Source organism: Schistocerca piceifrons, unplaced genomic scaffold (assembly GCF_021461385.2).
Source record: "Schistocerca piceifrons isolate TAMUIC-IGC-003096 unplaced genomic scaffold, iqSchPice1.1 HiC_scaffold_2341, whole genome shotgun sequence".
Classification (NCBI taxonomy): Eukaryota; Metazoa; Arthropoda; class Insecta; order Orthoptera; family Acrididae; genus Schistocerca; species Schistocerca piceifrons.
In genome coordinates this window covers 1,138,240-1,165,000 of record NW_025728275.1, presented here as the reverse complement: position 1 = coordinate 1,165,000, position 26,761 = coordinate 1,138,240, and the positions used below count along the sequence as shown (strand labels likewise).

General features: G+C 41.9%; 1 protein-coding gene across 1 annotated transcript in view; it reads left to right on the top strand.

Moving 5' to 3' along the window:
- Nucleotides 1–20,392, top strand: part of LOC124742880 — a 74,753-nt gene extending 54,361 nt beyond the window's left edge. The window contains exon 4 of the mRNA XM_047248821.1: nucleotides 18,604–20,392. Coding sequence (XP_047104777.1) covers nucleotides 18,604–20,392 — 1,789 coding nt within the window. The remainder of the gene's footprint in view (nucleotides 1–18,603) is intronic.
- The last annotated feature ends 6,369 nt before the right edge of the window (nucleotides 20,393–26,761 follow it).

Below are 26,761 nucleotides of genomic sequence, written 5' to 3'. Positions count from 1 at the left end.
AAGAAATGTGATACACCTCATTTTACTACAGTCAGTTAGTGAATCTGCACATGAAATTACATGATGAAAATTTTTATACTGGACTCGGACTCTTGTCCAAAAACCCTTGTTCCTATTAACCAACCAGATGAGGTATTAAATTATGTTTCATTCACAAGTAACAAAACTGAAATGACATGACAAAGTTCTCAATTCAAACTCAGCACCTAATTAGCTTGATAACTAATTAGAATCAAAAGTTACATGTTTAATTTTTTCAGTAGCAGTGAGATGTATGAACATTAAATGTTATGGTTAAATTTTTTCTGGGTTCCCAGGATTTGAACCCAGCACCAATCAATCACCATTGTTTTCTAGTGAAAATGGATGTTTAACACCGATTTCGTGCTGCGAGATATGAGCTTATTTGAAGAGACATTAATTATGAAAAAATTTTCCCCCAGTAACTAGGGAGATATGCGAAAACTTGAAATGCTGTTATGAATAGTTTTGTACCTTACTGGAAGTCAGAATCTTCTGACATCATTATTGTTCACAACAAATGAATGTATGTTAGAAATCAAAATCATTTTCTAGTAGCAGTTAGGTGTGTTAACACAAGAGCACGAAAAAGCATAATGAAAATCTTTATGCTGCTCCAGGATTTAAGCCTTGGCATGTTATGCAGACATTTTTGTCAAAATTCCAAAACTACAATGAATTAATAAATCTGGCCAATCTCAATCTGAAGTTAGAAATGAGAGTACAAATATAATCAAAGAAAAAGTCAGTGATAGCCATATCTAAATATTATGTTTCTACATTAAATTATTCTTTTACAGATTTGTTTGCATATAGTTAGCTATCTTATTGAGTACATGTTTAGCAGAGGCAAGTCAAATAGGTGGAAGTCACTGACCATTATTGGAGGCTGCTGTCCATTTCAGATATAGAATTTTATCATCTCATAACGTACCGTAAATGTCAAACCATTGATTTACTATACAGGAGACCCTTCAAGCTTGTAAGTGTAATATATTGTACATGGAATACAACATTTACTAGAACTATAAAAATCTGAATACATATACTTTTAATTTTTATTCTGCTTGAATCGTCAGAGCATCACAAAAAAATTCATTAGTCGAGAAATAGCATTTTTATTTCAGAGCACTATATGATTTTCTTTGTACTAATCAGTTTCAGTCTTTTGAATATTTGTCTTTTTAACCAATTGTGTATTTTCATCTTTAAATGTTGTGGAGTCTGTGCAAAAAATTTGAGTCTATGTGCAGGAAGCATGAAACTAACTACGTTTCTAGTTTCATATCCATACTGGAAGTTGTTTGGAGCAAACAATTTCAGATTATTATTTGTGAAAATAAATATTTCATATAAATACAGTGATTGAACACTTAGCATGTTTAGGTCTCTTAACAATGGCTGACAAGATTCTCTTGACTTTGCACTGCCTATGTTCCATATAATCTTTTCCTTTAAAATTAATATCAAATTGCTAGCATTTCCCCGTAACGCAATGCCGTATCTCACCATTGCCTCAAAGTAGCTAAGGTACACTACTTTTTTGTGTCTGTGACAGTGACACTGGCTAAGACTGACATAGCAAATGCCAGGCAGTTCAGTCTGTTTTTTTAAATAGTTTATCAGTAAGCAACAATGACAGATTTCTGTCCAACTGCATTCCTATTAATTTACCACATACTGCATCACTTAGCTCCAGACTTCCTTGCGTAATGTGAATTTATTTTCAACTGTTTTGTCTTAAACCACATAAGCTGTGCTTCTGAAAGATTCTGATTTGCCCATTTAGATGGAACCAAATATCTGGAATTTCTGGAGTTTTTCTGATATTTTCAGGAATTTCTCCTGTATTATCATTTTCTATCAGTACTGATGTGTCATGAGTGTATAAAACTGGATGATTATTTCTATTGAAAGGTAAGTCAACTATGTAAAAAGGCAAAGTGTACCTAGAATTGATCCTTGTGGTACACCCTGTGAGGTAGTTCTTTCTCTTGAGGTGTATTTTCCTTTCTCTGATGATGTGACCTCCCTTTGCTGTTTCTCTGTGAAATATGACTTACACCACTATAAGGCACTGCCCATAATTCTGTATTTTTGCATTTTGTGTGTAATAATAATAGTGGTTCACACAATCAAATACTATGCCTCAGTACCAGAATATTCCTGGAGCTTTTTGAGATTTATTTAAGGTGGAGCTACCTTTATTTATGAATTTGTTAATTGCATATATTATATTTTTGTCATTTTGCAAGCCAAATTAATTTTTTGAGATTAAATTAATCTAATGACAAAATTTTTGAATATTTAGTTAAACAATCAGTTCAAATAACTTAGAACACACAGGAAGAAGGGGAAATTGGATGGTAATTTCCCATATCTTCTGTACAACCTTTTTTAAGTAATCGTTCAACTTCCACCCCTTTCAGGACGTCTGAAAAGTAATTGCCTTAATGTTATTTATTAATTATTTCAGACAGTGGGTGTGCTATTATATTTGTGGGTGCTTTGATAACTATGGCACAAATTGCATCCCATCCCACACAGTTTTTTTTTAGGTTTAATATAGTGTTTTCTACATATTTTATTGTTACTTTGTCAAATTTAATTAGACTGATTGTCACTCTAAGTTTACGCAAATAAATGTAGATTCTCTTCATAAGAGTCTTCAACTAAAACATCGGATTTGCTACTGTTATAAAAATTTGTTGACATTTTCTAATATTTGAGCAGGATTTACAATCTTACATTGGTCACCTTTTGTTACAAGAGGTGAGTAGGATCTGTCTGTGCCTATTAATAACCATTGCCTGAGGGGGTTGGTTGGTTGGTTTTGGCATTTTATGGGGGCTGAACATTGAGGTCTTCAGTGTACTGTTCCAGACAGACATACCTGTAAAAGGCCTATACAGTAAAAGCGTAACCTCTGCACCCAGAGGGAGGGAACACCAAGGGGTACAGAGCTAAAATGAATACTGCAGTAACACAAAATAGAGGACACTTAAAAGGAGCAGAGAAAATAGTTAACTAGAGTAAAAGAAACTACCGTGGTTGATGTATCAGGTGAAAGGTCAACCAATCAACTACTGACTAAGAACCTCCAGCTGGAAAGCGGTGATAGGGGTACCAACATAACTTGTTCCCATAAAAGACACTATATTGGTATCCACGTCACAAAAGTCGCTGGAGTGGGTGTAGCCTGAGAAATCATGCGAGAGCTCAGACACTAGAGCGAGTGATAAAACCCAGCTGCATGGATACAATGTAAAACTGAGTCAGCTATAGAGGCATCGTCACTGAGAATTAAAGGAAGTGCAGCTGGTAAATTAAAGGACTGTCGCAAAGGGGCTAAAAGGGGGCAGTCCATCAGAAGATGGACCACTGTCAGCCCTGCATCACAGGGACACTTGGGCGGGTTCTCATGATGAAGGAGATAGCTGTGGGTCAACTGTGTATGTCCAATTCAGAGACGGCAGAGAACCACTGAGTCCCTATGCGTGCCCCTCAAGGATGAGTTCCATACGGCCATGGATGACTTGACCATGCGGAGCTTATTTGGCGTGTTCAAGACAGACCATTCAGAGCTTCAGACATTGTGGACTTTGCGATTTAGGGCTGACTGGAGGTCTCTTTCCATGAGACCAAGCTCCAGGGGTGGTGAAATGGTGGCCTGCTTGGCCAACTGATCGACACGTTCATTTCCTGGAATGGCAATGTGGCCCAGGGTCCACACAAGCGTCACTGAAAAGCCACACTTGGCGAGAGCAGAAACATCATCTTGAATACTGTGCACCAAAGGGTCCTGATAGAAACACTGGTCGAGGGGAGTGCAGAAGATGGGAAAAGGAGCCCGCAGTTTGGATGGTCGGGCGACGCATGAACGCGGGTGATGTATGACATAAGCAACTGTTTTTGGCAGAATCATAGGGGAGGGATTCCAGCTTCTACAAGAAGGCTAGTCACTGGACTAGTGCGGAAGGCATCTGTCACCAGTCTGACACCACAATGGAGAATCGGGTCGAGGATCCGCAATGTTGAAGGTGCTGCAGAGTCGTAGACCACACTCCCGTAGTTAAGATGGGACTGGACTAAGGCCTTATAGAGCTGTGCAGCCCCCCAAACAGCGTGGCTGAGACACTGAAGGATGTTGTGGTGCCGCCAGCACCGTTGTTTATGCTCGCGAAAATGAGGTGTCCAAGTTAGCTGAGCATCAAACAGCATGCCAAGGAAGCGAGGAGTTCATTGGCAAGGTACAGCTTTGGATGGAGGTGGACCGTTCGACGACAGCAATTCTCAGGTCTTAGAGGTTGAGAACTGAAAACCATGGTTGGATGCCCAAAAAGGTGTGTGACTGATAGCTTCCAGCAGCCGCCGTTCAGCAACATTTATGCTTTGGGAGCTGTAATAAAGGCAAAGTCATCGGCATATAGAGAGGAACAGACCGATGAGCCCACCACAGCCGCAAGACCATTAATCACCACCAAAAAGAGAGGAACTGAGAACCATGCCCTGTGGGACACCATTCTCCTGAATATGAGCAGAGCTAAAATAAGTACCAACTCTAACCTGAAAGGAGCGATTGGAGAGAACATTCCGTAGAAAAATCAGAAGTGGACCCCGTAAGCAATGTAGCAAGCATATGATGGTGCCAGGTGGTATCGTACGCCTTCCGAAGTTCAAAGAAAACAGCAGCTAGATGTTCTCGACGAGTAAAAGCTGTATGAATAGCCGACTCTATTGAGTCTAAATTGTTGATCGCTGAGCGGCTCTAGCCCAGACCTCTGTTGCTGGTCTAGGAGGCCCCAAGCTTCGAGGATCCACATGAGCCGCCAACTAACCATCTGTTCCAGCAGTTTGCACATAACGTTGGTTAAGGCTGATAGAGTGATAGCTATCAACCACCAGCGGATCTGCACCAGGTTTCAGCACTGTCAACGAGTTGGGAAAACGCCCTCTTTCCAGATGCAGTTCAACAGGGCGAGTAATTCACCCTGACAGTGCACCAAGAGATGGTGAAGAAACTGGTTATGAATTCAGTCTGGACCTGGAGAGGTATCAGGGCAAGCTGTAAGGGCACTTTGGAACTCCCATTCAAAACGGTGCATGCAGAACAACTGCGTATGCTCAGCCTGTTCTTTAATGGCGCGGAATTCTGAGCTGTAGCCTGCTGTCGTGGAAATACGAGCGAAGTACTCTGCCAGATGTTAGGTGATGGCGATTGGGTCAGTACAAAGTGTACCCCAAAGAGAAAGGCAAGGGACAGACGCATGAGGGCAAAAGCCAAAAATGCGCCAAACCCGCGACAACACCTGAGATGGGTAGGTGCAAGAACCTATGGTGACAACATATTGTTCCCAGCAGTCCTGTTTGCTCCGCTGGATGAACTGTCAAGCCCGGGTCTGCAGCCGCTTAAAGGCAACCAGATTCTCTGGGGAAGGATGACACCAGTGTCATTGCAGGGCTCGCTGGTTGTCCCGGATAGCTTCTGCAATCTCTGGTGTCCACCAAGGGACTGACGTACGCCTTAGGGTACTGGTAGAGCAGGGGACAGTTGCCTCAGCAGCAGAAACAATGAAAATAGTGACCTCGTCCACCACCAAATCAATGTCACCCAGAAGTGGAGTGATGGCCACAGTAGCTGAGGTGTAGGCTGCCCTGTCAGCTCCATGAAGAGACCATCGTGGCAGCTGGTCAGGGGGTTGGGATTGAAGAAGAGAAACCAGGATAGGAAAGTGGTCGCTATCACAGAGGTCATTGTGGACCTTCCAACTGAGGTATGGAAGGAGACCTGGGTTACTAAGAGAGGTCAATGGCCGAGTATGTGCCATGAGTCAAGTTAAAATATGTGGGAGCACCAGTGTTAAGAAGGCAAATGTCCCCAAAAGGAGGAATGGCAGAGGGAGCTGGGCCAACAGGGCAGCGAGGTCAGCAAGAAAGACAACCTTATCTGGGGGAAGGTAGAGGGAACATATGGTAAGCTCCAGTCCTGTCCAGACTAACAGCCACAGCCTCGAGTTCTGTGTGAAGTGGCACTGGGGCACTAGGAACAGTGGCAATAACAAACACACACACCGCCAGACACCCTGTCATATTCTACATGGTTCTTATAGTAACCATGGTAGCCACAGAGGGAGGAGGTCTGCCAAACAAGTGGCAGGGAAGCGGCACAAAAGCTGTTTCAACTCAGCAAAGTAGTGGAAAAAAACTATGTCAGTTCCATTGCAGGATAATGGTATCCGACTGAAGACATGGAAGAACCTGGGGGGGATAGGTCACACTTCAGAAGCGCTCGCCGCCACTGACTGTGACTAAGCCTGATCAACTTCCATAGGAGCTGCGGGTCGAGCAACATCTAGCTCCTGAGTGGACGCTAGATGCTCCACATCATCTTCAGGTGCAGTGGTGAACTTTTTTGTCTACGTCCTCCTCTTTTTGCTGCTTCTTTTCGGTAGGGACCCATTTGTCATTCCGTTTATCAGGCTGGGTGGGCTTTTCCGACCCAGTCTCATGGACCAAGGAAGACCCGGAAGCCCTACGGCCCTCAGGTGGTGCCTTTTTCAGCCACTGGCTGACATCTGGAGGGGCAGTAACAGTGGAAGGGCGGGCACCAAGCAATCCCTTCTGTGCGAGGGGAGCCGGAGGTGGCGGGCACTTCTCCGGCTCGGAGGTGGGGAATGAATTCCCCAAAGAAGGAAGGGGTTGCTACTCCCACTGCTGATAACGGGAGTAACGGAAGAGCATGTTGCCCCAACTACCTGGGGCAGGAATAGACAGTTGGGCTGGAGGGGCCACAAAAAGTGGCTGAGCTTGGGTGCTCGTCACCAGGGATGGTGACATAGAAGTTGCTGCAGCAAACGTTGATGAAATGCGTACAGGGTGAAGTCGGTCGTACTTACATTTAGCCTCTGTGTAAGTGAGCCAGGCTGGCTCTAAGCACTATGGGATTTAACATCTGAGGTCATCAGTCCCCTAGAACGCAGAACTACTTAAACCTAACTAACCTAAGGACATCATCACACACATCCATGCCAGAGGCAGGATTCGAACCTGCTACCGTAGCAGTCCCACGGTTCCGGACTGCAGCGCCTAGAACCGCAAGACCACCGTGGCCAGCCAAGTGAGCCTGTCCAAGGTCTTATACTCCATGATCTTCCATTCTTTTAGATAAACTGTGCAGTCGGATGAGCAAGGTGAATGTTTCTGTCAGCAGTTGATACAAACAGGGGGCGGCGAACACAGGACGTTGTGGTGGGAGGCACGTCCACAATCCCGACAGGTAGGGTTGGCGTCACATCTCTATGATGTATGTCCAAACCTCCATCACTTAAAGCAGCGCACGGGAGGAGAGACATAAGGCTTAACATCACATCAATATATCACCACCTTGACCTTTTAGGGCTGGGTGTCTCCCTCAAAAGCCAAGACGAAGGCGCTGGTGGTGACCCTACTATGTTTAGGTTCCCTGAAGACCTGTCGTACAAAGTGGATACCACAGCATTCCAAAATTGCATGGAGCTCATCGCCAGACTGCAACAACAGGTCACGATGAAAAATAAGTCCCTGAACCATATTTAGGCTCTTATGAGGTGTAATGGAGACTGCAACATCACCAAGCTTGCCACAAGCAAGCAATGCCCGTGACTGTGCTGATGATGCTGTCTGTATGAGGACTGCTCCAGACCTCATTTTAGACTTCTCCAAACTTTTCCTCTAAATTTTCCACAAAAATCTGAGGCTTTGTGGTCAGAAATTAGACTCCATCTGTTCCGCTGCAAACCAGAAATTGAGGAGAATACGTCTCACCAGGTAATCTATACCGCCGTTCCTCCCCTGTTGTGGACAGGGAAGGGAACGATTGGGGGTCATACTATAAAGCATTGAACTTTTCTTTCTTAGAGACTCATGCCTGCACACTATTCGTATTTTGTTTCATGGTGGTCCCATGAGCAGCTAGGGGAAAGAATGCCCACCCAGACAGAGCCTCGCTTGCCTGGGTAATACTAATAGAACCGAGGGGGTGGCAGATTCCACAGAGGCCACCCGCTAGCAACTGTTCTACCTCAACAACCATGCGTCTCCTCTGCATGCAACACACCTTGACACTGAGGTTTTTTTTATATAGGTTTATACCATCCTCGCAACCCAGGCAGGGAAGCCAATATATCGGGCTCTGTACCATACAATGTTCCACCATCACACATTACAGTGGTAGATGAAGCACACTCAGAGCTTATGGTATTGGGGACTGGTAGCGCTTCCAAGCCCCCAGCTCATGGACCCCGGGGTTGCAAAGCCCGTACCCAGCAACTAAATGCTGAGCCACTGAGGTGGCCTGAGGACTGAATCTAACCCAGATACTATATATAAAAACCTACTGTCGACACATCAGACCACCAAACACCGCACAGCCTGGTAATAACCATATGGTAATGGAGTTACACTATAATGGATGAGTAGCCTAACTCCCTGACTCCTTGCCGTGGATTTAGGGTTTATTTCCTTGTTTGATTAAATCACAGTTAGCCAGCTGGCATAGCTATCCAATATGTAAAATTGACTGTATTTTGTAGTAACTGAAATAATATTACATAATGGCCAGCTACACAAACTGCTCACATTGTAGAATGCAGAAACTTTTGCACAAATTATGCCTTCCACTTGATCTACTCTGCTGAACTATCTGCATCTGCTTAATGTTGACACTACAGAAGTCTAACTGTGTTACTAAGCGAATTTTTTCTGTGATTTAGTAATCCAAATCTCATCTGTCCCCAAACAGTATCTATCTATTGGAAGCTCAAATAAAATTTACTTAATTTTCTAACCTAATAGTAATAGTAAAACCTTGGAAAACATTTCTGAGAAAGAACTCATTGCACCTATCCTGATCATAATAATTTCTACGACACTGGACACTCACTGGATTCAGCCCAGATGATAACGCTGCATCATGCCTTGCAGCTATAATCTGGAGTGGACATTTCTGCATTCACATAGACAAGCATCATATTATTTAATATTTTCAGTGTGGATCAAAACATAATATCAAAAATGATGTAGCAGGATAATTCTGTGACACTTCAGGGTTGACAGGCACATTATATAGTGTTCCTATGTCCCAGTCACCATGCTGCTGGAGGAAATAAGTTTCCATAACCACTGCATCTCTTGAATGGCCTAACAATCTAGCAGCACAGATTTCATTTTGAAAATGCTGTGTAAGAGTTGCCGAGTTGCCAAAGTGACAAAAGCCTTAAATATGACAGGTGTAAGAAAATGTGAATAAGCCACCCTAAAACCGCAAATTCAAAGCATGGAAAATTAACTGGATGGTCCTCCTCCTCATAGCTATCATTGTTTTATTTTTGTTTTGCTTTCTACATTATTAGGATATTCATATGAGACATATCAGAGTAGTTGCTAGAATAGACTGCTAGGCATAAATAAGAAAATAATCATTTTAATGCAGGGATCAAAGACCTCAAGTTCTTATTTAAAAAGGAATTCAAACCCCTTACCATGAAACCGCAAGTTACCTCATTCTTACTATTTTATCAGAAACTTCAACTGCTATGTATACTTGGAAAACTGAAGAACGTAACATAGAAAAATTAGGTCCTCCTTATATCCATTTCAGCACTGACAGTTAGGTGTTTGGCTGCTAGAGAGCACCTGGTCCTACATTTGTAACCTGGCTGTGGTGCACTCAGATTCCTTGTGACAACACTTGCTGAAGAAGAGTGTGTGTGTGTGTGTGTCTAGCAGTGGTATGAAATGAGTAATAAATACATCTACTACGGTTCTGCTAGTTTAGAAAGAAGAAAAAAGGAAAAAGATGGGGGGGGGGGGGGGGGGGGTGGAGGAGAAGGGGAGGGCAGAGCCCTCAAGCTTTGCAATCATTTAGTCAAAGTCCAGTGCACGAATATACTCAGAATATTATTATTTTCATTATTTTCATTATTTTCATTATTTTCATTATTTTCATTATTTTCATTATTTTCATTATTTTCATTATTTTCATTATTTTCATTATTTTCATTATTTTCATTATTTTCATTATTTTCATTATTATTATTATTATTATTATTATTCCTTTACTTTCTCAGACGTTAAGTCTGGTTAAAAATGGAAAGAGACGTGGACCTTGATCAAGTGTCACTTCCTTTTAACTGTACGGTATATGTTATATTGCATTTAGGAACTTTCGGGTAATTGAACATGTATCAATAATTACGGATTTCTGTAGTTGTATATATAAGTTTGGATGTAGCTGTATTGCATTGATGTACTGGTGAATATTGTGTGGTATGACTCCTGTAGTTGATAGTATAATTGGTATAATGTCAACTTTATCCTGATGCCACATGTCCTTGACTTCCTCAGCCAGTTGGCTGTATTTTTCAATTTTTTCTCCTGTTTTCTTTTGTATATTCGTTGTATTGGGTATGGATATTTCAATTAGTTGTGTTAATTTCTTCTTTTTATTGGTGAGTATGATGTCAGGTTTGTTATGTGGTGTTGTTTTATCTGTTATAATGGTTCTGTTCCAGTATAATTTGTATTCATCATTGTCCAGTACTTTTTGTGGTGCATACTTGTATGTGGGAACGTGTTGTTTATGTTGTAAGGCAAGCTGTTGATGTATTATTTTTGCTTCAATGTCATGTCTTCTGGGGTATTCTGTATTTGCTAGTATTGTACATCCACTTGTGATGTGATCTACTGTTTCTATTTGTTGTTTGCAAAGCCTGCATTTATCTATTGTGGTATTGGGATCTTTAAAAATATGCTTGCTGTAATACCTGGTGTTTATTGTTTGATCCTGTATTGCAATCGTGAATCCTTCCATCTCACTGTATATATTGCCTTTACTTAGCCATGTGTTGGATGCGTCTTGATTGACGTGTGGCTGTGTTAGATAATAAGGGTGCTTGCCATGTAGTGTTTCCTTTTCCAATTTACTTTCCTCGTATCTGTTGATGATGTTATGTGGTCTAAAGGGTTGTAGAAGTGGCTATGAAATTTCAATGGAGTAACCGATGTATTTATATGAGTGATTGCTTTGTGTATTTTGCTAGTTTCTGCTCATTCTAGAAAGAATTTTCTTAAATTGTCTACCTGTCCATAATGTAGGTTTTTTATGTTGATAAATCTCCTTCCTCCTTCCTTTCTGCTTAATGTGAATCTTTCTGTTGCTGAATGTAAGTGATGTATTCTATATTTGTGGCATTGTGATCATGTAAGTGTATTGAGTGCTTCGAGTTGTGTTACTCCATTTCACTACTCGAAATGAATAGGTCAATATTGGTATAGCATAAGTATTTATAGCATTTGTCTTGTTTCTTGCTGTCAATTCTGTTTTCAGTATTTTTGTTAGTCTTTGTCTATATTTTTCTTTTAGTTCTTCTTTAATATTTGTATTATCTATTCCTAGTTTTTGCCTGTATCCTAGATATTTATAGGCATCTGTTTCTTCCATCGCTTCTATGCAGTCGCTGTGGTTATCCAACACATAATCTTTTTGTTTAGTGTGTTATTCCCTTGACTATGCTATTTTCTTACATTTGTCTTTTCCGAAAGCCATATTTATATCATTGCTGAATACTTCTCTTATCTTTAGTAATTGGTTGAGTTGTTGATTTGTTGCTGCCAGTAGTTTTAGATCGTCCATGTGTAGCAAATGTGTGATTTTTTGTTGGTATGTTCCAGTAATGTTGTATCCATAATTTGTATTATTTAGCATCTTGGATAGTGGGTTCAGAGCAAGGCAGAACCAGAAAGGACTTACTGAATCTCCTTGGTATATTCCACGCTTAATCTGTATTGGCTGTGATGTGATATTTGAATATTAAGTGTGGTTTTCAAATTTTACATTACTGTGTTTAGGAACTGTATCAATTTAGGATCTACTTTGTATACTTCCAATATTTGTAGTAACCATGAGTGGGTACACTATCAAAAGCTTTTGGGTAATTAATGTATGCGTAGTGTAGTGACCTTTTAGTTTTAGCTTGATACATCATCTCTGCATCTATTATCAGTTGCTCTTTACATCCTTGTGCTCCTTTGCAACAGCCTTTTTGTTCTTCATTTATAATTTTGTTCTGTGTTGTATGTGTCATTAATTTCTGTGTAATGACTGAAGTTAATAGTTTGTATATTGTTGGTAGGCATGTTATGGGGTTTTCTGTGTCTGCTTGATCTTTAGGTTTCAGATAAGTTATTCCTTGTGTAAGTTTATCAGGGAATGTGTATGGGTCTGCAATGTAACTTAAATAATTTAGTTAGATGTGAATGTATTGAGGTGAACTACTTTAGCCAGAAATTTGCTATTTTATCTTTTCCAGAGGCTTTCCAATTGTGAGTAGAATTAATTGCTTGCGTGACTTCAAGTTGCAAAATTATCACTTCAGGCATTTGTGGTATCATCTTGTATGTGTCTGTCCATATGTTGCTCCAGAAGTGTTCCATGTCTGTTATGTTTGGTGGATTGTCCATTTTAATGTGTGTGTTATCTATTGTCTGGTAAAATTTCTTTTGGTTTGTGTTGAATGTTTGGTTTTGTTTCCTTCTATTTTCACTTTTTTGTATCTTCCAAGTTGTTTGGCCAATGCTTGTAATTTCTGCTTCTTTTCATCTATCTGCTCTATCGCTTCTTGTTGTGAGATTTTACCTAACCTTTTTCTATATTTGTCTGATATTTCATTTCTTAAAAATTGTGTTAGCTGTCCGATGTCTATTCTCAGTTTTTCTATTCTGATCTGTAGCCTGTGTTGCCATGCTCACTTTGTGGATTTCTTCTGTGTGTTGGTTGGTTCTGATTTCTGCCTAGTGTGTATATTTAGTGTAGTAAGTGCTCTTACATAAACCAGTAGTTGTAACTCTTCAATAGTTGTTTTTAATTTATCTTGTTGTGTATGATTGTGTTGATAGTTGTTATTGTTGTTTCAACTTGTGGGTTATTTGGCAGTCCATGCAAGAATGGTCTAATGTCTGTATTTGTGTCTTTGTATTCTATGTATGTCAGCTGAAATTTTTCTTCCATATCTAACATGTGTGTCACTTCGTATTCTATTTGTACTTGTTCTGGTGGCTGTCTTAAGATTTCGTTTTCCTCTGTCTAATTGATGCATGTTGTTCTTTGTTTCTTTGCTCTGGGATGTTTGAGTCCATTACTGTATTTTCTTCTTCTTCTGATTGCACATTATTTTGTTCCAGTATTTGTTGTACTTGTTTGATGTTTTCTAATTCTGACTGTGGTATCCTGTTATTTTTGATTATTACACGGATCTGATCAGCTAGTCGTCGTTCTGTTAAAAATTTTAATTCTGGGTATCTGGTAATATATGTTGCATATACTTGTGATCTGTATCCAGTTGTGTTGGTCCTATTGTGTTGGTCCTAGGTTTGTTGCTTGGTAATAACAGAACATCTGACCATCTCATCCTCTGTCTGTTTTCCTTCTAGGGTGGTTGCAGGAAGCATATCCTGCAAAACACCTCTATTTGGATTTAAATCAGTTTCCAGTTAGCTAGCAGTGTTGTTACCATTGTGGGCGGGCATAGGGTTCAAGCGTCATCCCCGACCATGATGGCGCTTGTCCGATGCTTCTTTAGTTCTGTCCTGAACCAACTCATCACACTAGAAGGGCGGTTAGCCCTATTAGTGGTTTGTTCTTTTTATCGCCTTTTATGACTGGCAGAACATACCGGAGGCCTATTCTTTTCCCGGGCCTCCACGGGATTATTATTATTATTATTATTATTATTATTATTATTATTATTATTACTACTACTACTACTACTACTACTACTACTAGTATTAGTATTACTATTACTATTACTACTACTACTAGTGATCTACCGAATTTTTAAAGTAATTATTTTGAGCTTTATTATTACTACTACTACTACTACTACTACTACTACTACTACTACTACTACTACTACTAGTATTAGTATTACTATTACTATTACTATTACTACTACTACTAGTGATCTACCGAATTTTTAAAGTAATTATTTTGAGCTTTAAAAGCTATATAAATATAAGTTAGTTTGTCATGTCCTTTGTTATAGGAGGTTTTCACTAATAAACATGTATATTGGAACATAATTTAAAAAACAATCTTATGTTGTCAGTCACATTTCAATTCAGATCTAATTTCTGTCATCTAAATAATTGCTCAACAGTGTGTGAACAGCATTGCTAACACTGTACCCTCCACACACCATACAACTCCATCCCATTCTAATTAACCACAACAACAAACCTAATGCTTCCATCTCTTTGCAGCCACTATGTGAATATGTTCATAGCAAACAGTCACCTCATTTTCGAAGTGATGAACAAGGTTACCCAACTATCACACCATCATACACCTAACACAGCACCAGTACCCCATCCTTCCCCATCCCCATCCTCCATAGTGGATTTCTCTAATACCACACACTGAATCATATGTGAATTGTTGTGGTCTATCCACTCTAAATAAGATCAACAACTGTGTGTGAAGCTCAAATGTGTCTTGGAACATTAGCATACCATTACACAATTTCCATGTCCTTCATCCCTCTGAGTCCTATGAGCTCTTTTCTACTCCCAGTGAGGTATAACCATTAACTCCTAGATTAATGGGGCAAGAGAAGAGTGTATAGATTTAAGACAAACAAGGTGAACTGACCACATGAAAGGGTGGGAGGGCAGGAAGCGTAAAAGATCAGGTAGGGCAAGGGCCAGTTCGGACAGCCACAGACACTCTGGACAAAGTAGACAACAGAGCATTCTGCCAACTTGTCAGTGGGCTGATAAGACTAAGTGGCCCTTCCTTACAGTGAGGGGTAAAAGCCCCCTTCACAAATAAAACATAAAACTACGTCAGCCATTGAAGCATCATCTCCTACTACAATGGGTAGCAAGTCACAGAGATTGAGAGTCTGCCACAGTGTTGATAGATTGGGACAGTCCAGCAAAATGTGGATCACTGTCAAACTGTAACCACAATGAACTGGGGTGTGTCCTCATGATGGAGAAGATGACCATGAGTTGGTCAAGTGTAAACTATGTAGTGCTGCAAAGGACAGTGGAGTCCTTTCTAGAGACCAGCACATAAGACCTCAACCAATTTGTATTCTCCAATATCACCCATAGTTTGTTTTGTGAAGATAGCCTGACCCACTCTACACACCAGATCTCTAAGACTTGACAGTTTAATACCAACTGGAGGTCGTCTTCCAGAATACCTATCTCAAGGATTGGCTTGTTGGTAGCCAGTTTGGCTAAGCCATCAGCAAGTGCAGTCTGGTTAAGCTATCACCAAGTTCATTCCCCCAAACCCCAACATGGCACATTGTCCAGAGAAAGGCCACTATGTGTCCACATTATTCAAGGGCACACACAGAATCCCAGCTAGCCATTACCATGTAATGGTTAGGGTAATACTGGTTGAGAGCTTGCTAACTGGTCAGGGAGTCACTGCAGATGATAAAGGACTCACTGGTGCAGGAACAGACATGCTGAAGAGCACAAAACACAGCTACCAACTCCACTGTGAAAACATTTGTGTCATCCGGCAAGGAGCACAATTCAGTAAGTCCCACACGAGTATAAGCAAAGCCTACATGACAAGTGACCGTCACTATAGATTACTTCTGAACCCCAGAATTCACCAAGAATGGCGGGCCTCAAACTGAATTGAGTCTTTCAGAACTTGTGACAGGTCAAGATGAAGCTGTGGCCAATGGATGCACCACAGAAGTGTAGATGTGTGGGCCTGGAGGAGAGGTTGTAGAAATTCAAGAGACAACAGACCAGATGCAGATGGTTATCATAATCCCTGATCTGGGCTGCCATTGTGGGCGATTGATTTCCATGTTTGGAAGGAGGAGATGCTAGTTCAGATGCTTAGGGGACATGCAAACCTGTGTAACATACATGAAAACCAGTTGTTGGCACCCAATCTGCAATGGAGGGACCCAATCCTACATGAGTAACCTGTTCACAAGGCTAGTTCAGAAGGCTCCTGTCACAAGTCAATCCCTGCAGTAGTGTATCGAATCCAGTGTCTGCATTGCTGAGGGTGATGTCAAATGGTATGCCAGACCCCCATTATTGAGACGGGACTGTACCAGGGCTTTGTAAAGCTGTAGAAAAGTAGTGTGATCTGCACCCCATGTGATGTTACTCAGGCAGTAAAGTGTATTAAGGTGCAGCCAGCACTTTCACTTAAGCTGGTGAAGATAGGGAATCCATTTAAACTGAGCATTAAAGACCAGTCCTAAAAAGTGGTAAGTCTCCACAACATTGGTCAGCAGGGTGAAGTTCTGGTTTTGAATGAATTGTACAATATTGACAGTAGCGCGCAGTGTTTGTCACGGGGGCCAAAATCTGATAGCCAAAGGTGAGGGCCCATAACTGCGTGTATCATATGGCACCTGGCAGTTGACATTCAGTGATGCCCACATTAGAGGAGGAATAGCAGAGGCAAGTATACCAGAGGGTAATTTTGAGGACCCCACAGCTACTGCTAGACCATTGACAGCCACTAGAAAGAAAGGGAGACCAAGTACAGAGCCCTGGGGGACACCATTCTCTTTTATATGGAGGGTAGGAAGTATCATCTTGAACCCAGAAAGCACAATACTACAAGAAGTTCTGGATAAAAATTTCGAACAGATCCCAGAGACTCCACTTGTGTTAAGTAGCAAGGATGTGATGTAGTCACATGGTGTCGTAAACCTTTCGCAGGTTGAAGAAAATGGCCATAAGATGTCAATGTCAGGCAATAGCTGTGTGGCTGACAGACTCCAGGTAAACCAGACTACCAGTAATGGAATGGATTCAGAGAAAATTGCTCTGGGAAAGAGTGGGCAGACACCCCAACTAAAGGAGCCCAACACAGCTGCCCAGCTGCCAGCTCGCCACGTATTCAAGCAACTTACTGAGAATATTGGCGAGAGTAATTGGGCGATAACTATACATCTCTAGAGGGTGGTTTTAGTACTGGGATGGTGATGCCTTCTTGCCACTGCAATAGGAACTCTCCCATGCTCCAGATGTGGCTAAAGATGGCAAGGATATGATGCTGACAATCTACCAATAGGTGTTTCATAATTTGGTTGTGGATGTGGTTCCACCCTGGGGCTGTATCATGGCAGTGGACTAGGACACTGAAAAATTCTCAATTTCTGAATGGAGCATTATATAGCTGCAAGTAACATGTAGTACAAGATAAATGCTTTTGCTCTATCTGCTGTCTTAGGACACAAAAGGTAGGTCAACAAGTTTCAGACACTGAGTTTCAAGCATAATACAGAGCAATGTGTTTGGCAACTGCTTCTGCATCAGTGTAAACAGTACCATTTGACATAACACCAGGCACACATTGTACTGAACCTGCAATTTGAACCCCGGTGTCCCGTTCAGTAGACAGATGTGGCAAACACAATGCCACCTTGGCACAGTGGTTCTGTACAACTACATGAACTACCCTAGTGTGCCTCCCTCCACAATGCAAATTCCCATTATGCCTCATCCTACTTGGTATTCCCCTTAGATACTGATAGCATTGCAGAGACTCTCCAACTGTATTGGAATATCACTTCAGCACGGAACAAATTAGGGAATCCTGGCCAAATTCCAGACATAGGTGCTTTAATAAAATGAATCTATACAGTTCCAGAGACATTTTTGAGTGTCAAACACATACGACGTATATACACAGACTGAAGCGGCAAATGAATATTTGTAACACAATTCTATACACTGACTGAACAGATAAGAGGTAATGAGGTTTGTTTTCAAGTCCAGTAACATTCTAATGCAACACAGTAAGCTTATTTGAATAAGTTGATTTTGCCTGTGATTGTTCATCTATCTGAACAAGGCTTCTCCCCTTAAACAGGTAACAGGCTATTTCTGATCTTTAGCTCTCTTTCATCCCCATTCTTAGTTAATCTGCCGACACTCTAAATTCTGTTTTTCACCTTTAAATTCTCTAACTGAATGTTTGCTCCCCCTGTCACAAGTTGAAGGACACAAATCTTTGCCCCTTGTCCAGTGATCTTCATATCTTTTGACAAACAATTTACATAGCCTTGAGTGTGTCTCTCAAAGAATCCCTTCCCCTGCCCCTACTACAGTTGCTCCACTGAAAATGCAAAACGAGTTCTCCACACATTGGTCACAAACTACTATTTCAACTGCATTAGCACACACCTGTCACATAATATTATAAATAACTACATAGGTCGTGTGTTTCTGAATAATATGCCTGTAACAGTTGTGGATATGCATAAAGAATGAGGGCCCACTGGTTAAGTCTGACAACAGTCAGTAACAACCAAACCTGCATTAACTCCTACAGAAAAATAGAAAGTGAGATGATATTTACCACTTTAAACAGAAGGAATAAAAAAACTGATCAAAGTTTACGATGCATTCATTGTGAACTAATTTACACCTGAATTCACATTTTCCCATATTGTGAAGTTTTCATTTCTAACAAGTGATACAAAAAGTAAAATTATCATAATCTGAACTGGAAAAGGGACTAACACATGTTTTGCTACATTGTATGGACAGGGCCAACGGGACAGGGCCAACGGGACAGGGCCAACGGGACAGGGCCAACGGGACAGGGCCAACGGGACAGGGCCAACGGGACAGGGCCAACGGGACAGGGCCAACGGGACAGGGCCAACGGGACAGGGCCAACGGGACAGGGCCAACGGGACAGGGCCAACGGGACAGGGCCAACGGGACAGGGCCAACGGGACAGGGCCAACGGGACAGGGCCAACGGGACAGGGCCAACGGGACAGGGCCAACGGGACAAGGCCAACGGGACAAGGCCAACGGGACAAGGCCAACGGGACAAGGCCAACAGGACAAGGCCAACGGGACAAGGCCAACGGGACAAGGCCAACGGGACAAGGCCAACGGGACAAGGCCAACGGGACAAGGCCAACGGGACAAGGCCAACGGGACAAGGCCAACGGGACAAGGCCAACGGGACAAGGCCAACGGGACAAGGCCAACGGGACAAGGCCAACGGGACAAGGCCAACGGGACAAGGCCAACGGGACAAGGCCAACGGGACAAGGCCAACGGGACAAGGCCAACGGGACAAGGCCAACGGGACAAGGCCAACGGGACAAGGCCAACGGGACAAGGCCAACGGGACAAGGCCAACGGGACAAGGCCAACGGGACAAGGCCAACGGGACAAGGCCAACGGGACAAGGCCAACGGGACAAGGCCAACGGGACAAGGCCAACGGGACAAGGCCAACGGGACAAGGCCAACGGGACAAGGCCAACGGGACAAGGCCAACGGGACAAGGCCAACGGGACAAGGCCAACGGGACAAGGCCAACGGGACAAGGCCAACGGGACAAGGCCAACGGGACAAGGCCAACGGGACAAGGCCAACGGGACAAGGCCAACGGGACAAGGCCAACGGGACAAGGCCAACGGGACAAGGCCAACGGGACAAGGCCAACGGGACAAGGCCAACGGGACAAGGCCAACGGGACAAGGCCAACGGGACAAGGCCAACGGGACAAGGCCAACGGGACAAGGCCAACGGGACAAGGCCAACGGGACAAGGCCAACGGGACAAGGCCAACGGGACAAGGCCAACGGGACAAGGCCAACGGGACAAGGCCAACGGGACAAGGCCAACGGGACAAGGCCAACGGGACAAGGCCAACGGGACAAGGCCAACGGGACAAGGCCAACGGGACAAGGCCAACGGGACAAGGCCAACGGGACAAGGCCAACGGGACAAGGCCAACGGGACAAGGCCAACGGGACAAGGCCAACGGGACAAGGCCAACGGGACAAGGCCAACGGGACAAGGCCAACGGGACAAGGCCAACGGGACAAGGCCAACGGGACAAGGCCAACGGGACAAGGCCAACGGGACAAGGCCAACGGGACAAGGCCAACGGGACAAGGCCAACGGGACAAGGCCAACGGGACAAGGCCAACGGGACAAGGCCAACGGGACAAGGCCAACGGGACAAGGCCAACGGGACAAGGCCAACGGGACAAGGCCAACGGGACAAGGCCAACGGGACAAGGCCAACGGGACAAGGCCAACGGGACAAGGCCTACGGGACAAGGCCAACGGGACAAGGCCAACGGGACAAGGCCAACGGGACAAGGCCAACGGGACAAGGCCAACGGGACAAGGCCAACGGGACAAGGCCAACGGGACAAGGCCAACGGGACAAGGCCAACGGGACAAGGCCAACGGGACAAGGCCAACGGGACAAGGCCAACGGGACAAGGCCAACGGGACAAGGCCAACGGGACAAGGCCAACGGGACAAAACCAACGGGACAAAACCAACGGGACAAAAACATATTAATAACTTAATTTAATAGCAGCACAAAATTAATGGCATATCTATAATGATGTATTAATTCCATTACATAAATTACTATAATCAATGTCAGAAGAGGAAAACTACTGTTATTGGACTTTTTTTTTCTTTTTAATATAGCAGTTGCACATGGGTATCTGATGCTTGAACCATCTCTTGTCTTTAATAATTTATTTTCCATAAACAAAAAGTCACTAACTTTTTATAAAGGTAGAAAACAGCAATGGAATGCAAGACAAATTTATATTATAAAGCTGTTGAAATGACCAGACCAGGGAGAATATAATTTATGAGAAAGAGAAATATGGAGAAAGGTAATATTAAAAATGAACTTTTGGAATATTAATTACACAAATGCAAATAGAAGGCTTCACAGATTCAAAAAATTGAATTATGAGGGCTTCAGTCATTATTAAGATTAGTTCCAGTCAAGTTTCATAATTCAGCAGCAAAACTAATAATACAAAAATATTCATATACTATGAAACAGATAAAAAATGATATATGAGAACAGCTGATGAAGTGGTCAACAAATTGCATGAGAAGAGCCATCTTTCATGATAAGCAAATAATAATAATATTTGAGGCAATACTTATTTGTCGTACTGTAGTCACAAATGAGTTTAGATATCAATACTAGTTTTAGACAACCACAATATCCACACAGGAACAAGTGAAAGTTAAACTTGATAGCAACTGGGACCCTGAAAAGCCATAGTCGCTGATTTTAGGCTGGGAAAACGTGACTATGTGGTGGAAAACAGACAATCTGGGACAGAAAGATCATATAATGAGGTCAGTGTATGATTTATGGGCACCGTGCTTGTGATCCTACACAAGCAGCAGAAAAGATGCCATGGGGGATTCAGATGACAGCTTATCAGATCTAAGCTACTCTCCCTGCAGGATAGACTTAATTTCTTATGGCACTTTCCTGCACAGACAGATCCAGGATTGTACAAGTTGCACTAACACACAGACTGCCTACCTACTTGTATGGTCTCCGTTACTTTTCAGAGATTTTTCATTCTTTTCCATGAAGTTCCCTAGACTGAAAATATTCCAGCTTGTAATTTGAGGCACCTGCACTGCAATTTGCCAAGACCATTTCACAACTGGAATTTAGCATCAGCCAGCTCTAATTGCAGTCCATTCACACAATGCTACATATGTGATGAAGTGTTAACAATAGAACATACAAGTATGTACTTGTGTTACAAGTTATTCCATAGCTTCCAATTTTCCCTCTGTACATTTTGTATTTCCTCACAGATACACAAATGTAACATGGTAACAGAGTTGGTATTTTCAAAAAAATTAATTAACTTTCACTTCAGTGAGTGGTCTCCCTCAATTCGATATTATTTCTATTGTGCCAGTATCAGATATACAAGAAAATTTCCAATACTCTTTCCCAGAAAGATAATTCCTTCAAAGTAAGATATATAACCTTAGACATACTTACCACTGTCACTTGACATATCGCCTAGCCTACATAAGGCCCCACTTCTGGTACGAATTAGATCTTTCTTTGGCCGCGATTTAATTTTTGTCACTGCATTGAAATAACACAAAAAATAAAAAGTAAGTATATATGTTCACTATATTACAGACAAATTACATGCACTAAAAGAAGATATTGAAAGAAAATTTAGGTATAAAATACCTCGGGAATTACATAGTTACAAAACTGAAAACTTGTAACAGGTCACAATATGTTATAGTTGACATCACAGTAAAATGTAGACTTTTGCCTGACCCTTATATACATGTTCAATCTGTAAAGAGATCGTTAAATAAAAGTTGGTCATTTCACACTATTGGCCATTAAAATTGCCCCAGATGCGAAATTTAACTGACAGGAAGAAGATGCTGCGATATGCAAAAGATTAGCTTTTAAGAGCATTCACACAAGGTTGGTGCTGGTGGCGACACCTACAATGTGCTGACATGGGAAAGTTTCCACCCGATTTCTCATACACAAACAGCAATTGACCGGCGTTGCCTGTTGAAACATTGTTGTGATGCCTCATGTAAGGATGAGAAATACGTACCATCACATTTCCGACTTTGATAAAGGTCGGATTTTAGCCTATCGCTATTGCGGTTGGTCGTATCGTGACATTGCCACTCACGTTGGTCAATATCCAATGACTGTTAGCAGAATATGGAATCGGTGGGTTCAAGACGGTAATACGGAATGCCGTGCTGGATCCCAATGGCCAGGTAGCACTTGAAGTCGTGATGACAGGCATTTTATCCGCATTGCTGTAACAGAATGTGCAGCCACGTCTCTATCCCTGAGTCAACAGATGGGGACGTTTGCAAGACAACAACCATCTGCACCAACAGTTCGACGATGTTTGCAGCAGCATGGACTATCAGCTCTGAGATCATGGCTGTGGTTACCCTTGATGCTGCACCACAGACAGGACTGCCTGTGATGGTGTACTCAATGACGAACCTGGGTGCACGAATGGAAAAACGTCATTTTTTCGGATGAATCCACGTTCTGGTTACAGCATCATGATGGTCGCACCTGTGTTTGGCTAAATCATGGTGAATGCACATTGGAAGCATGTATTCATCATCGCTATACTGGTGTATCACCCAGAGTGATGGAATGGTATGGAGTGCCATTGGTTACACGTTTTTGTCACCTCTTGTTCGCATTGACGGCACTTTGAACAGTGGACGCTATATTTCAGCTGTGATACGACCCGTCGCTATAACCTTCATCTGATCCCTGCAAAACCCTACATTTCAGCAGGATAATGCTAGACCGCATGTTGCAGGTCCTGTACGGGCCTTTCTGGATACAGAAAATGTTCGAGTGCTGCCCTGGCCAGCACATTCTCCAGATCTCTCACCAATTGAAAACGTCTGGTCAATGGTGGCTGAGCAACTGTATCGTCACAATACGCCAGTCACTACTCTTGATGAACTGTGGTATCGTGTTTAAACTGCATGCGTAGCTGTACCTCTATACGCCATCGAAGCTCTGCTTGACTCAATGCCCAGGCATATCAAGGCCATTATTACGGCCCGAGGTGGTTGTTCTGGGTACTGATTTCTCAGGGTCTGGCACCCAAATTGCGTGGATGTGTTATCACATGCCAGTTCTAGTATAATGTATTTATCCAATGCATACCCATCTATCATCTGCATTTGTTCTTGGTGTAGCAATTTTAATGACCAGTAGTGTATATATTTATGTAGTGTTGTTTGAAAATGGTATAGAATTGTGGCTAGAGGAGAGATGCTGACAAATGTTGCCCGTCAGGTGTCTCCAATTAAGCAGCCTCCCAAGCAGCAGAGAAGAGAACACAGGGCAGCCACCGAGAAGAGACAACAGCAAACGATTACAATACAAAAATTGTTACGAGTGGCAATAGCGCTCTTTGTTGATCATTTTAATGGTTCACATAAATTTTTGGACACAGTTCTAATAGGCAGTATTAATTAGGTCAGAGTATGCAAAAGCTGTCTGCCGCAGGTATCCTAACATCAGCTGTCAGGTAGGGTCAAATGTGTAAGGTCAGGTGAGTCGATGAGACAAATTGACTAACAGGGGATACTATGGTTCAATAACTGAATTTTGCTAATTTCTTAAGAAGTCAACACAGGTTCCTAGGAGTATTTTGAGAATTTGACATAACTGTGACTCAGAGCTGAATGTTATTCGAGATTTTTATGAATGTGAGAGTATTTGGAGGGCCAAAGTTGAGTTGTTAAATCCTGGAGGATTTATATTGTGATTGGTATACATCAATGAAATGATTGATTGAGGTTATTTCGTTTCATGACTATTTGTAATGCTATTGGGCCCAATTTTTTTCCAGTCTAGTGTACTATTGATCCTATGCAGAACATTCTTGCAAGGAAGAAAAATTCCTTGTTGTATATGGTATCAGTTGGCGAATAGTATTGAGCTCATGAGGTAGACTTGTGTCCAATGTATTTTGTTAGAAGGCACTTGTTAATTCATTATGGAATCTGAGATTTGTAGCGCACTGCTGACACCGAGAGTGTTAAAAAGATTTTTTAACAATTTGAGAAGAGTTGAAATTAACAGATCCTTCAGATACAATGAACTGTGTTTCATATCTTTCACTCTTAAATAAAACTAATGAGCGACCATCAAAGGCTGTAACACACAGAGGGGAAGAGCAATTGTTAGCCACCAAGCGATCATGAAAGTACTTTTTGCTTATTTTAAAGTTTGGGTAAGAGGTCAGAATTATTGGATAGTTTTTGGTTACACCGGCACTTGTTTAGAGCAGCTGTCATGCGTGAAGAAAAAAAAAAAGACTTCATGAATAAAAAGTCAAAATTAAGCTGCTGAATTAATTACATATTGTCATTTAATCCCAATGGTTTATGATTAGTATTAAAGGAAAGATCATAACAACATTGAAAGGAAAGTAGTACATGGAAAAAAAGTAATGAAGATTACTATTATAGCATTAGGTGACCATTTTAAGGATGAAACAACACAAGTAACCTCAATAGATAGTAGCTTTAGCATAGATAATTTCGTCACTAGGATGTAACATAACAATTGAGTTTGCTTATATAGATTCTGTTTCTGAAGATACTTAAAGAAAGAAAAATGTTGAATGTGTTGAGGCATTCCCTATGAAAGAAATATCTGTAAAATACAAGCAATCAAATGAAAGAAGGTATATAAAATGGAAATATTAATGTCATTAGGCACACAACAGCCAAATACAGGAATAACCAATCATATTGGGGCTTAGAAATGAAACAGGAAGCCGCCTGGTAGAATTTTGCACAGAGCATAACTTAATCATAGCTAACACTTGGTTCAAGAATCATGAAAGAAGGTTCTATACATGGAAGAACCCTCGAGATACTAAAAGGTTACAGATAGATTATATAATGGTAAGACAGATTTAGGAACCAGGTTTTAAATTGTAAGACATTTCCAAGAGCAGATGTGGATTCTGACCACAATCTATTGGTTATGACCTGTAGATTAAAACTGAAGAAACTGCAAAAAAGGAGGGAATTTAAGGAGATGGGGCCTGGATAAACTGACTAAACCAGAGGTTGTACAGAGTTTCAAGGAAAACATAACGGAACAACTGACAGGAATGGGTGAAAGAAATACAGTAGAAGAAGAATGGGTAGCTTTGAGGAATAAAATAGTGAAGGCAGCAGAGGATCAAGTAGGTAGAAAGACGAGGGCTAGTAGAAACCCTTGGATAACAGAATAGGTACTGAATTTAATTTATGAAAGGAGAAAATACAAAAATGCAGAAAGTGAAGCAGGCAAAAAGGAATACAAACGTCTCAAAAACGAGATCGACACGAAGTGCAAAATGGCTAAGCAGGGATGGCTAGGGGACAAATGTATGGATGTAGAGGCTTATCTCATAAGGGGTAAGCCAGATACTGCCTACAGGAAAATTAAAGAGACCTTTGGAGAAAAAAGAACCACTTGCATGAATATCAAGAGCTCAGATGGAAATCCAGTTCAAGTCAAAGAAGGGAAAGCAGAAAGGTGGAAGGAGTATATAGAGGGTCTATACAGGGGCGATGTTCTTGAGGACAATATTATGGAATTGGAAGGAGGAGGTAGATGATGATGAAATGGGTGATATGATACTGCGTGAAGAGTTTGACAGAGCACTGAAAGACCTAAGTCGAAACAAGGCCCCAGGAGTAGACAACATTCCATCAGAACTACTGACAGCCTTGGTAGAGCCAGTCCCGACAAAACTCTACCATCTGGTGAGCAAGATGTACGAGACAGGCAAAATTCCCTCAGACTTCAAGAAGAATATAATAATTCCAATCCCAAAGAAAGCAGGTGTTGACAGATGTGAAAATTACCGAACTATCAGTTTAATAAGTCACAGCTGGAGAATACTAACAAGAATTCTTTAGAGATGAATGGAAAAACTGGTAGAAGCCAACCTCAGGGAGGATCAGTTTCGATTCCGTAGAAATGTTGGAACACGTGAGGCAATACTGACCCCTATGACTTATCTAAGAAGAAAGATTAAGGAAAGGCAAACCTATGTTTCTAGCATTTGTAGACAGAGAAAGCTTTTGACAATGTTGTCTGTAATAGTCTCTTTCAAATTCTGAAGGCAGCAGGGGTAAAATACATGGAGCGAAAGGCAATTTACAATTTGTACAGAAAGCAGATGGCAGTTATAAGAATCGAGGGGCATGAAAGGGAAGCAGCAGTTGTGAATGGAGTGAGACAGGGTTGTAGCCTATCCCCGATCTTATTCAATCTGTATACTGAGCAAGCAGTAATGAAAAAAAAAAACCCAAAGTCCGGAGTAGGTATTAAAGTCCATGGAGAAGAAATAAAAACTT